Consider the following 13,849-nt stretch of genomic DNA (forward strand, 5'->3'; position numbering starts at 1 on the left):
ATGTATTATGTGGAATTTTCCTATAAGGAAAAGCTGTTCCTTCACCCTCATTATTATTGTTATTTATAACAGTTTGGACTCATGGATGTTTATTTTGTTCAGTGAGTTATAATACTGCCATTACTATTTTGCTGCTCACATCATTGCCACTTTAACATATTGTTAGGAGCTATTTTTAGGTAGGGTTCTGTGTTCTTTTGAAAATGCTGTCCTTTTCCAAGTACTTTTTTCTGGCACCAGACTACTTTAGGCCCATCTTGTGCATTCCCTGCTCCAGCACTGAAATTAATGACTTCTCTAACAAGCGGTCCTTATATGGAGAGTGGTATTTAGAAACCAAGATCTTGTCAGTAAGGTGTGCTCTTTGCCGTTGGAGTTGGTCTCAGCCTCAATAGATATAGGTAAGAAGTGTGTGTGTGAATTAGCTATGCACACACACACCTATATTTATATATTTATATTTGGCCCATGGTGCACATGTGTTGTTCATATTGATGCTTTAAATTTCTATTCCTTTCCTTATTTCTACCTTCTTTCACCAACAGTGAGAAACCTGCAGGTACAGTAGCACACACCTATAATCCCAGTGACTTGGGAGGCTGAGACAGGAGAATCACAAATTCAAGTCCAGCCTCAGTAACTTAGACCCTAAACAACTTAGTGAGACCCTGTCTTTTAAAAATACAATAAAAAGGACTGGGGATGTAGCTCAGTGGTAAAGTGCCCTGGGTTAAATCTCTAGTTATAAAACAAAACTGGATCCTGTTATTCACAACATACTTATTTGTCCATTCCTGATATATATATGTGGACATTACAGCTTTTAAACCCTAACCCTGTGAGAAACAGATTTAACAGGAGTACAGCATTTGTAAACAGTTCTTTTACAGTATTGAACTTTCCAGTATGCAGTCAAATGTCATTTTCTACATTGACTTAGGTTAGGTCTCCTGTTCCAGGTCCCCCTTATGCATTTATAATAGCATCTCTGGGGATGAGGGTCCTTCAGTTTATATATGTAAATTTCCATTTGGTTTTCTACAGTAATTTTAGATAAAGTTGACTTTTCTTTTGTTCATCTTGATGGTGCTAGAGTACTCTTCATTTCTAGGGTGTTAATAATATAATCTCTCTGGCAGTTCTTCCACATTACCCTTCAGCCCTTGGCCCTCTCCTCCCAAATTTTGTCTCAGTCTGCCCTTGCTCTCCACTAAGGTTGGCTGGCTGAGGGTATGGCATAAGTGTGAAACTGTTCCCTGGGGTTGGTGGTTTTTTTTTTTGTTTTTTTTTTTTTTTCAGTGCTAAAATTCTCCAAGTGATGCTGAGCATGTAATTTTCTAACTTAATTTTCACTTCTTGAGAGTTTATTTCTCATTTGGGGAGGTCATTTGGGGAAATAGGAAGACATATAACATCTTCTCAGCTACTTTCAAGTCCCCAGTGTTCTGGTTTTAACAGGAAGACTCCCTTGGGAGATTTGAAGAACTGATGCTTGATGAAGCTAAGAGTCCCCAAGATAATGCTGGTTTTGTCAATGCTTCTCTAACAGTTTTTTTGTATATTAAGCTTATAGGGCTATAAAGTGTTACTGCTTATAAATGTGCTACCTTAAGAATCACTAATTCGGGCTGGGGAGATAGCTCAGCTGGTAGAGTGCTTGCTTCGTCAAGCACAAGGCCCTGAGTTCGATCCCCAGTACCGCAAAAAAAAAAAAAGAATCACTAATTCAGCACTGATGATGGTTGGACTTTGGCCTCTTAGTCACCCATGGAGAGTGAGAACCGCCAGGTCAGCCTTCTCTGCACCTGCAACTGTGGGGAAACTGTCAAACAGTTGATGCTTTTTTCCTTTCTGTGCTTAAAGATGTCCCCTTGTTTTCTGGTTTGCGTTGCTTGCATTTGAAGGCTTGTCACCCTGATCTGTGTGCATATAATATAGAATGTCTTTTTCCTCCTCTGGCTGCTTTTAACGGGTTCTCTTTATTACTGGCTTTAAAAGCAATTTGTGATATTCCTTGCTTTTCTTCATGATGCTTTTGTTAGGGGATTATTGACAAGCCTGTGGCCCACGCTCAGCCACACTGAGAACTGCTGTCCTAAGAACTTCCTTTGCACCTAGGCTGCAGCTGAGGCATTTGTCCCTTGTTCCTGTAGTTCCTGCACCATGGCATTCCCATTACCACTGAGGGTTTTTGAGGTTATCCACTGGAGTCACCAACTAAGGGCAGGACCTAACACTGTTTTCACATATTAGGGACTCAGATGTCTGTTCAATGAATAAAGTGGGGAACCAGGCCACCCATCAGGGTGTATCCTCTGGGGTTCAAGAAGAGGTACTAAGTCAAGAGAATATACACCCTCCCCCATCATCTAACCCAGACGCCTGGCAGGACACTTGAGGCCACCATGTTGAAGGCATGCAGGCCCTGCATGTCCTACCAGCCTGTGCTCAGAAAGATGGATGACTGCCTTCCTGGCAACTGACACTTCTGAGCTTATAGCCAGCAGGTGGCAGCAGTGTCTTAACCACTGGCCATGTTCCCTTTCATGTGAGGAATGTTGACCATCCAGCCATATTTCATGCTGAGCACTGCACTGAGTGAAGCTACCACTACAACAGATAGATGTGGCACTGTACCAGGCCAGGGCTCTTACCCCTCCAAGGGTTGTGGTGCATTCCCTAAAATGAACATAAATCTACTCCACTGCCAAGACTTCTTGGAACAGGATATCACTGCAAGGTAAAATCCTGCCACCAGTGGAGCCTGGAGAGCTCAAGCTAATTCAGCTGCCCTGAGCAGATGCCTCCAGTTTCTATCTGCAGCCCAGGCCTGTGCCTCCTGAAACCTGCTCATCTTCTGGGTTTCGCAGCAGCTCTGTTGCTCCGGGAACCCTTCTCTCATCGTTTTATACACACACGCTCACACGTGTGCGAGCACAACCATCCAGTTGCCGAAGTGAGCGCCTCCAATACGAATACGACTCTTATCACCTGTCCCTGTAGAAGCTCCTTCCCCCTAAGTTCAGCGTCAGAATTATGTTGGAGGCTCTTGTGGCTTCCTGCCAGGGTACCCTGCTAAGTCGGTCCACCAGGGCCGCCACCTGACCTTCCAAAGAGCCCAGTTCCAGTCCCAGGACTTGAGGCCGTCCTCCCAAGGGCAGGCCGGGCTGGTTTTGTTACCGGGGGCTTCCCAGTGCGGCGCCCCGGGAGAGAGAGATGCGAAAGTGAGATCCTGACCTTTTACAGGCACCCAGAAGCAGGAGTGGCCAGAACCCAGCGGCGGAGGAGGGGAGATGCTTGGGTCTGTGAGACCCCCTAGTTGAAGAACTGCATTTGTTCCACGAGCATTTCGGGATGCCCGTCTCGGAGCCTGAGTGCCGCCCCCAGAGGGGCCCGGCAGGTGCTGGCGCGGCGGCCCCGGAGCTGCAGTGGGCCGGGCCCTGCGGCCGCCGCCGCCTCCCGCTCCCGCCCCCGCCGCGGCGCGCCTCCCGGGCGGGCGCAGTCTGCAGCGGCGGATCGGCGGTCGGCTGGCTCGCGGCGCGCCATGGCCCGGGGCCTGCGCGGCCTCCCGAGGCGCGCTCTCTGGCTGCTCCTGGGTGAGTAGGGCGCGGTGGGTCGCGCGCCCCGGTGTCTTCCCGGCGCGGGCTCGGTGGCCGCAGGGTCCCACCCGGCGTCGGTGCGGGAGCCCCAGGCGCAGTGCGGCGGGCACGCGGGTCCGCCTGGGGAAGAGCGGCTTTGGGGCGTCGCGGAGCCAGGGCTCCGGAAGGCGCGGGCGAATTTGCCCCACACGCCAGCGGCCTGCCTGGGGGATGGTGGTTACCCAGGACACGGGGTCCGCTGCCCGCACCTCCGATCCGGGGCTCCGAGCTCGGGTTGGCGCCAGCGCTGGCTTCCCCAGGCCAGAGTATGTTGGCCAACTCGGGAAGCGGGCACCCTGCGGTTCCGAACTCGGGAATCGGAACCACAGCCCGCTTATCTGGACATCAGCTGAAACTGGAAATCCAATCCTGTCACGTACAGCGGTTGGTGCTTCTTTGCTAAAAGATGTCCTTTGCAGAAATGAGGACGTTTGTTATCTTGGCATTTCTAACAGAAGTTCAAAGAGGGGCAGAGACCATTGGTGAGGTGGCAGAACGTGCCGGGCTTTCGGCTTTCAGATTACGACTACAACCCAGGGGCGACCGCAATTTGCAGTAAATCCAGCAAGAAATCATCTGTTTCATGTTCCTTGGTAACGTTCACATGAAATTGTAGCCACTGGGTTTGCTGCGCGGAGGTACCCGCCTTTTGATGAAAACTAGTTTACTTGGGCTGGGAATCAAGGGCCCCTGAGAAGCCCCTGCAGTTAGTACTGGTTCTGTGGTCTTTCCTCACACTGGCTGTTGATCAGAAGCACCTGCTGCATGGAGATCCCCTCCATGCTGGTACTGGTGAAGGGGTGACCATTGCCATTATTTTTGTAGCCAGGGAAGGGATTGATGGCAATGTGACCTGTTTATGGAGGCTGCCCAGGCACAGTGAGGAGAGGAGACGCAGGATTTCCCAGGAGCAGTGTAATTCCTGACCCCTATTTGTAAACCTTACCAAGGAGCTTCAGATCTTTGTAAAAATCTGAGTCTGCTTCAGCATAATATAATCTGAAGATGAATCTTACCACTTAAGTACCTTGGCTAAGGTTATGTAAAAGCAAAATCTTATAATCATCTCTTCTGTTAAGATCTACTTGACTTGACATGAAATTTACTGTTTTAGTTTCCTAAGAAAATAACATTTTTCTTTTAGCAAGGCAGAGAGCTGGGTTGTGTAATTTTTTTACATAAATAAATAAATAAATGCTTTTACTGGTACCCAGAGCCTGCACCCTCTAATGCTTGTGTAAATAAAGCTCCATGTCATGGTCACATATAAAGACCTTCCTTGTTTACCAAGAAAACGATTCATGTTCTGCTGGGAAGTTCAAAGTCCTGTAATCCTAACAATTTTCTGAGGCCTGGCTAATGTTATATCTTGGAGGAACAAACACAACTTTATGAGCTTATTAGTAAATCGATGTCCTTGGGGGCCAGCTGCCGTGAGCAGAATGACTGAGCACACGCTGTCTCTGTCCTGAGCCGTGGTGCTAGCTGACCTCTGTTGCTGCTGAGTCTGCTACCCAGGTGGCAGTCTCTAAGTATGCTAGTTCACAGGTTTATGGACTTACCTGTGACAGCTCTACAAACAAGTGAGACATTTTTTCTTACTCAACCTGGTCACTTGCTGTTTGCAATACTGAAGTCCCAGGATAGGTTCTTTCCCTCTGAGGATCCTGAATACTATTTTTTTTTTAACAAGAACCTGATATGTGACCACATGCATTTTTAAAATTTCCTGTATAACCACCAAAAAGTTGTTCATTGGTCAGAAAAGAAGGACCTTTCTAGATGAACTACTGTGATTCTTTGATGACTGCATTGCAAGCTCCCGGTTTTGCAAAATTTGTTGTGGCGTGACAGCCATCGCTGCTGCAGTAAGGCTCCTTAGTCCTCGGTCCGGGAAGCATGCATGCCTTCCTTGCCACCATGCTGTGGACTTCAGGGGGTCTTTTGAATTCCTGCACTATTTATTGAAATATAGGACTTCATGTAAATACAAGTGTAGCTGGAACTGACAGGGACATCGGGAAATGCACGGCAGTATGTGCAGAACTGCCTCAACCTGGACGGTTCTAAACCAGAGTCCAGAGCTGCGGGATTTGTACTTCTGATCAGCTCAGTACTTGTTCACCAGCACTGTTCAGCTGCAGGGAGAAATTCCTGGGGTTATATCCTCCGGTGGGTGCATGCCACTCAGGGTGCGTGGTTGCAGGTCAGGCCAGGGCTGTGCACAAGTACTTCCATCCACAGTGGATCAGTGGTGAGCAGCACCACAGGGAAATGTTTCAAGTGGAACCCTCACTTCAGGCAAATAGCTCAGTGGAGAATCTCCTCTGAATCCTTCTCCCCACATAATGAACCAGCTTCATGACTTCTGATCACTTAAAACTGGCATCTGGTGGAGCGTGTGACATGGGTGCCACATGTGTGTGAATTCCAGTGAAAATGCTGAGTCAGAGTGGAGCCCTGGGCTCGCCTGCCATGTCTCCTCCCTGAGGCCCGGAGCTCGTTCTTGTTTTGTTGTTATTTTGTTTTTGCTTTGGATTTTTTGTTGTTGTTGTTTTGGTTTGGTTTGGTTTTGGTACTGGATATTGAACTCGGGGTTGCTTAACCACTGACCCACATCGCCAGCCCTTTTTATAGTTTGTTTAGAGACAGGGCCTCACTGAGCTGCTTAGGACCTCACTAAGTTGCTGAGGCTGGCTTTGAACTCGTGATCCTCCTGCCTCAGCCTCCCAAGCTCCTGGGATTATAGGTGTGCACCACCACGCCCAGCCCAGAACACATTCTTCCTGAGGCTCCAAGTGGCATGCTGGGCCCTGCCCTTAGTGGACCCTGGCTATCCCAGGCTGTCTGGCCACGTGAGGAAGAGTGAACTTCTTCCTCTAGGCTGGACCTGCAGGCCACCGGGAGCACCTCCATCACACTCCTGTCACCTTTTGAGCCCCTAAATGGAGCCCAGGGGGTATACTTAGCAATCACATGAACCCATCACGTTTGAGCTGGGTGTCTGTCCCTTGCAGAGATGGTACCTGTGGACAGCAGGGCTCAGGGGACTCCTGAGGGATTGGAAAAACCCTGCCAGAGCCTCTTACCCCACCAGGGACCCTGGTTGACCTGAAAAAAGGAGATTCCAACAGAGAAGATCACTAGAAAGGGAGGGGAAGGAGGCAGAGGGGGAGAGCTGGCCGAGATGGTCGGCTGCACTGACCCTGGCTGTGCCTCCAGCTCTGCCCTCCAGTCTCTTTGTGGCAAATGAAGAGAGAAGGTGAATATGACGGGCTCTGCCCCATTTCCAGCTCGATCCAGAAGAGCTCTTGGGCTGCTCACTGTCCTCCACCCTTCCAGACACACAGCACACAACACATCACACACACACACACCAAACACACGTACCTCCCATGCCAGACACACAGCACACAGCCTCACCACCTAACACACACCCGCATATCACACACACCACATCACTCATACATATCTGCACACGCACACATCACACACCTCACACAATCTCATACACCACACACCACACACACAACTCACATCATGCACACACCACGAGTACCACAGGCACATGTGCGCACACGCGCAACCTCTGGAGGACGCCCTGGTCACAGCCCTCCGCACTCCAGGACAGGCTGTACTGGGGCTGGTACTGTTGCTCCGGGGTGACCAGGGTCAGGTCCACACGCAGTCGTAGGTGGTTACTGACCTAAACAAGACCTTATTCACGTAAGGAACTTCTTGTCAGGGGTCAGATTTTTTTCCTAAGGTGGTTTTATTTCAGTGTTTCCTTAGACATCCAAAAGGTGTCACTTTGACCATCATGTAAGACCCAGCTTCTATGCTCTGCCAGAGCAGAAGCCAGAGAGACACCCTGAGGACCACAGGCTCCTGCACGTCCCATCGGGCACCGCGGGCTGCTTGTTTTGCTCCAGCAGAGCTTCTCTCCCCCACCCCATCCTCCACCGCTGCAGGGGGTGGCCCGCTTCTCTGACCCCTGCACACCTGCCAAAGACCTCGTCAGGCCACATTGGCACTGCCCCCAGCATGTGCTGGGCTTGAGTCCCCTTCGCCTGGACCCCCAGGTCAGCAAGTCAGGGGAGAGTTTGCGAAATCAGAGGAGCAGAGAGGCAGAGTGGGCCAGCCATGGCCTGGGGCTGCCTCCCTCCCTCACTCAGAGCCTGGGCACAGTGGACCTGGGCAGCGCTGACCTAGAGCCCCACGCACACTGTTGGAAGGTTATCCTGAGCCAGATTCTGCCTGGGGGGGGAGGTCAAGAATCTCCCCACCCAAATACATGTTTGCACAATAGTGCCTGCCGCACACATCACGGCAGGCACTGTCAGGGTTAAAAGCAGCGCTTGTTGTCACGTAGCAAGGCCCCCAGTGGTGGGGGAAGCGGTCTGGAATGCATGGGCCTGTATGCAGAACCCGGTGGCTAATGCTCCAGGTTGGTGTGCACTGCATGAGTCTCACTGCCACCAGAAGAGGCATTGCTGGATGAAAATGGCTGCCGCTGGGCAGCTAGAGGAGGGAGTGTTGGGGATAGAGCCAAGCTTCTGGAACCTTCCACCTATCACACAGCACAGGAAGTCACACCATCGTGGCAGGCAAGGCTCGAAGCCAGGATGCTGCTCAGCAGTCTCTCAAGGCTGCGCTCCAGAGCACGGGACAGCACCTGCCACAGGGCGATTGGCACCAGGGGCCACAGTGCCCACATGGTGACACCTGCTCCACATAAACGGCCCTCCACATCCTCACTCCTCATGTGCCTACCTCATGATCAAAGGGGTTTTTTTAAATTGCATCTCTGCCAAACACTGGCAGGCTTTTTCTCAGCATCATTCCCTACCAATGCGGTGTAACAGTGATTCACATACACTTACTCTGCATTATGTATTATCATAAGCCATCTAGAGATGACTTAGAGAACACGGCCACAGGTCTGCTTAGGACCTCTGTATCCTCTTATACAATAAAGTTGCTTTATGCCTTCCTCTGAGCTTCTCCATTTCATTCAACATATTACCCAGGCAGTTCCTGACTTACAGTGAAGGTCTTTCCATTTTCAGTGATGAGAAGGTGATCTGCATTTCCTGAACCACACTTTGGACCTTTCCCAGGCTAGAGGAGCGGTCCCCTCTTCTCTGGCAGGGCTGGTGGCGGCAAGCACGGCTCTCAGGCAGCCCACGATTCCTAGTGGGAACAGGAGCCACCACCTGGCTCCACCAGGCTGCTCCAGGCAGGAGTGCTGTGTGCCTTTCCCACCTGGAGTCATTTTTGCTTGGAAGAGGTCACCAAGATGTGGCCCCCTTGCAATTCCAGGCACCTGTCCACATGACTTCCTTATTCTCTAATTCCCTCTACCTTGTGGAGATTTGCCTTTTTCAATCCAATTCTGTAAATTGGTATTTTGATGTTATTTCTTGAGCAGAGTGGACGGTGGTTAATGTTAATGACCCCCTCCCCTCAGAGGACCCAGTTCTTGAGTTTACTTGTTCTGCTTCTCCTTGAGGGTCTGCTCACCCGCCCTCTGTGCTTTCTGGTCTGGGGAGGAGTGTGCTCATTCAGTCCTCTGCTTGGCATCTTGACTGAACCCCTGAGTCTCTGTCTCTCTTGTGCTCACTGTAGATATTTTCTGGAATTTCTGTGTCCATGGTTTCTATAAGTTTTTGGAATTGAATTTTTAGAAATCCCATTGGCTCTGGCTTTTGGGGTTCTTCCACCCACCTCAGCATCATTGCTGGGTTTATTGCCCTGTAGTCAGAGGACAGATCATGGATCGGGGCCACTGCTCAAATGTACTGAGGGTTCCTTCTGACCCTGCAGGTCCTTTCGTAAGTGGTCACCAGCCCAGGCAGCGTTGGCCTGTGTTGGTTCCAGTCCTCGTGTCAAACTGGAAGACTCGGGCCCTCTGCAGCCTGTTTACCTTCCTCCTCAGATCCGAGTCCCGCGAGCCTCCTTGCTGGGGAGCCGGTCTTCCCTGTGCCTGTGCCCTGTGTGCGAGGAGCAGGTGCCCTGAGCACGGCCAGGCACGGCTGCACGGGACTTCTTAGAGAATCGCCTTCTCTTTCCACTCACGGCTTTTTACATTTCCTTTTCTGTTTACTTGTGTCAAAGTACACATCACAAAGATCTGCCATTTTCGAGTGTACACCGAAGTGACATTGAATACATTCCTGATGTCACAGTCCCCATCCTTCACCAGAACTCTTCTCCTCTCGCAGAACTGAAACTGTGCCCATTAAACACTAGCTCCCTGTCCCCCAGACCTCCTGCTGACCACCATTCGGCTTTCCTTCTCTGTGACTTTAGCTGCTTGGTACCTCACCAAGTGGAGCCATACAGAATTGGCCTTCAGTGGTCAGCTTACCATCAGCACAGTGTCCTCGATCCGTCTGCGTTGTGGCATGTAGCAGAATTTCCTTCTTTTTGAAGGTCAAATGATATTCTAGGCAGACCACATTTTGCTTAACTGTTTGTCTGCCAGTGGACCCTGGGATGTCCTGCTTTCCGTTCTTTTTGGTATTTACCCAAGGCGAGGCTACTGGGTGGTGTGGGGGGTCTATGTTTAATTTTCTGAGGGGCCGCCACACTGTTTTCCACAGCAGCCAAACTGTTGGCATTCCCATCAACAGCACACCAGGCTTCCAGTTCCTCCAGTTCCTTGCTCTTTTCTGGTTCTCTTTTCCTTTTTGTTTTTGCAGCAGCCATCCTGACCAGCGTGCGGTGCCATTCGTTGTGGTTTCTGGTCTTGTGTTCGTCTGACATTCCCCTGGCTGCACTGAGTACTTAGTTCTTTGACCTGGTTTTCTGGAGGATTCTGAGCACACATTCAAGTCGGGTGCACATCCCCGCACTGCTCTCAGGGCCGGTGGCTTTGGGCAGGCCACTCCCTGCCTCCAGCTGCTCCTCCTCCGTGAGATGAGACGCCTCCACCTCGAGCCTGGCACACAGCCAGCACTCTGTGGTTGATCGCTAGCCTTTCTGGCCTTGAGGAACAGTGGTGGAGTTTATTTTGACATCTTTTCTATTTTCTGTTCTCAAATACTTCCAGGGAGCTTCCTATTTTTTTCTTGAGGTCTCTATTTTCTCGTTCCTCTCTGGTAGACAGTCTGTTTAAACTTGCTTTATGACTTAAACATGATAATTTCTTGTCTTATCAAATTCAGAGATGACTAGCGACTGCTGACGGGGTAGAACGTTGGTGAGAGGTAGTTGTGGGCAGGACCAGCAGGAAGTGGGGGGCCCTTGTGTGTTGGGGGGTCTGTTACTAGGCTGCCAGCAGGAGAGACCTCCATGCTAATCCAAACAAGGACTCTGAAGGGCCAGTGTAATCCAGTGGGAGGGGGACAGGGCGGGGCAGGCGAGACATCAGACAGGCCACGGAGGTGCACAGGCCCCATCCAGCACAGGGCCGGCACTCCCGTGGGGAAGGGCAGCCGCAGGACAGTGGGCTGGAACCAGAGACAGGAGGAGAACCTGCTTGGCGTGGCTTCCTGGGTGACAGCAGCTGCTGGAGCAGGAAGAATGGGCCTGGGCCCAGGAGGACTGCCCCTCCCAGGCTGCTGAGAGCGCGTTGGAGGCTGAGTGGAGGCTCTCAGCCTGGGCTTGAGAGGCTGGCACAGGAGATTCTTGCCAGAAGAGAACACCTGGGGGCAGGGTCCAGCAGGCCTCTTGGAGAGGGAGGGTTTTGACCAGATTGAGGCAGAGAGGGAAGCTCAGAAATTGAGGCGGGGGTGGGGGGTTGCTGTAGAGGACGTCAAATTCCAAGTGGAGGGAGGCAGGACAGCAGAAGCCAGGCAAGGAACTCCAGGGGACTGCCTCCCGCAGATCTCAGATCTCGGTAACCTGGAATGCACCGGCAGCCAGGCGGGGAGGGGCGGGGCTATGTGATTATGTGAGGCCCACCTAGGACAGGTCACAGGCCAGAGGAATCCTGCTTGGCAGAACTAAGTGCTCAGATGGCCTGGGAACTCCAGGCCCTGCCGCCAACCTCTTTGGGCCCCAGGCTACTTTAATCCTGGAAGTCACCCCCAGGATTGGTGGGTCCTGTTCCCCCAGCAAAATCTCTGGAGCAGCTAATTATTTGTAAGCTAATTATGCACCTGGGCCTCCGCCCTATGGGTTATAAAATGTGTACCAAAATACGCTTCTCCAGAAGCTGGGTTGCCCGGACTACTGTAGATCAAGAACACTCTTGCCCTCCGGGAGAGTGGCGGGAGTGCCTTCAGGGTGCCGGCGCCCTCTAGTGGGAGTTGCGGGACTGAGTCCACACCCACCTGGAGAGAAGGTGCTACCATGGAAGGCCGGTGTGGAGGGAGGTGATGCAGGCTGTCCTGGCTGGACCTTGAGTTCTTCCACCAAGGTTCCTTTGCAGGAGTCGCTCGCTCGCCCACTCAGGCCACTCCTGGAGCCCAACGGCCCTGAGCCTGGGGTCACAGCCGGGGGACTCTTCAGGTCTCACTGCGAGGTAGCAGTGCCCTCATTTCCACCCATCTCCTGTAGCCCTGCAGGGACACGGTCGGCACAGCCTTTGAGAGCTGCCACGGGGATCCGCACCTCACGTCTGGTGTGCTCTGAGGCAGGCGTGCAGGGATTGCGGCTGCTCTGCCACGCCTGGGCTTTGCCTGGGCTTTGCCTGGGCATCCCCCCAGCCTGTTGGTGCGGCTGCTGTTTATACTCATTTCAGGAGCGCTTTCCTGCTGTAGAGAGGAGCCAGACCCCACTTACAGACACAATTCCTACATTATGCTCAACCTAAGGGACTTTCCCGTCTTGTGCTGTGGAGGGGAAGGCCACCTTGGGGGCAACCGCAGCACCAGGGACTTTGGACGTGAGTCTTGATCACATTTGTGGTCAGAAAGAAGACAGGACCCATTCAGCCCCTAACAGCTAGTTCAAAATTTGAGAACAGCTTTGTTAGCTTGTAAAACCGTGGTTGTGCCCCTCCCTGCAGTGAAGGGATACTAGGTCAGGCCCTTTCAGGAAAAATCCAAGGGCTCTGGCCTGGTCCCTGCTTCCAGATTTGCCTGCGTAGCTGCCCAGGCCTCACCCCAGCTGTAGGCTCTGGGGTCCCCCAGGGCAGTAACAAAAGGGTAGTGTATGGGGGGGTCTCTGTTCCCAAAGAGCAGGGGCATGGATGGAGCTGGGCCTGGTAGATTCCGTCCTTGGGAATCAAAGAATGGCTTGGAGAGAGGACAGGTGCAGGGTCAAGATCAGGCAGGTTGACCCTGCAGCCATCCAGGGAGGGGTTGGCACACTCAGTGGACTTGGAGCTGCCGTGTCACCCTGGAGCCTGTAGGAACTGGTGATGTGGGGGCAGATGACCATGGTCAGCAGCCCAGAGGACAGCAGTGGGGACCGACCTGATTATGATGGGGGGACAATGTGACAGAATTGCAGAGGGTGATGGTCCCCTCAGAATGCATCCCACCCGGGCCGAGAGGACAGTGTCCTGGCCCCCACACCTACACTCCCTCCCCCTGCTGGGGATCCTCCCTCTGTTGACTGGCTTTGCAGGACACCCGTGCGGCCACCAGGATCCACATTGGTCTCTGTCGAGTGTGGCCCAGACCCTGCCTGAGCCACAGCCATCCACACACGTCCACCTTCACTCGTCCTGACGTCCGCTTTTCCAGAACAGGAGAGGAGACAACAGCCGTGTGTGGGCCTCCCACGCCCAGCTTGCTCCTTGCACTTGGGATGGCCAGAGGGCACCCTGGCTTCACCCCAGCGGCGGGTCCACCCACAGAGCCGGGGTAGCCGTCCCGGGCATTTGTTTGTTCCTTTGCCAAACTGCCGGGTGCCAGGGAGGGTGACGGATGCCTGAGTCAGAAAGGAGTGGGAGGCAAGGGCGGCGCAGTGGTTCTGAGAAGGGGAAACTATCCCGCCCACTCCACCTAGCGCCCAGGAAGTGGCTGGCGTCCAGGGAGGGGCAGCTTCCTGCATCTGGGGGCAGCTAGAAGAGCCCTGGAGGAACAGGTCACATTGGGGCACAAGGTTTACCAGGGAAAGGTGTTTCGGGTGGGGGCATAGGAGGGGCACCAGGAGTGGTGAGGGGTGGGGACAAGTGGGCAGGAGCCTCAGCCCTCAATGAGACTGGATCGGAGGCTCGGAATTCCTCAGTGGGCCCTGTTGAGCCCTCCTCTGTCCCAGGTGCTCACCTCTACAGCACATAGTAGATCTCAATGGGACAGATGTGGGAAGCGGCT

The 13,849-nt window shown here is 52.5% G+C and overlaps 1 protein-coding gene across 1 annotated transcript in view; it reads left to right on the top strand.

The window, feature by feature from the left end:
* The first annotated feature begins 3,332 nt into the window (after positions 1-3,332).
* The window catches only part of Ramp1 (receptor activity modifying protein 1), a 41,889-nt gene continuing 31,372 nt past the window's right edge, over positions 3,333-13,849 (top strand). The window contains exon 1 of the mRNA XM_047547236.1: positions 3,333-3,596. Coding sequence (XP_047403192.1) covers positions 3,545-3,596 — 52 coding nt within the window. The 5' untranslated portion in view covers positions 3,333-3,544. The remainder of the gene's footprint in view (positions 3,597-13,849) is intronic.

The sequence above is a fragment of the Sciurus carolinensis genome, chromosome 3 (genome assembly GCF_902686445.1).
Source record: "Sciurus carolinensis chromosome 3, mSciCar1.2, whole genome shotgun sequence".
In the NCBI taxonomy this organism is placed as follows: Eukaryota; Metazoa; Chordata; class Mammalia; order Rodentia; family Sciuridae; genus Sciurus; species Sciurus carolinensis.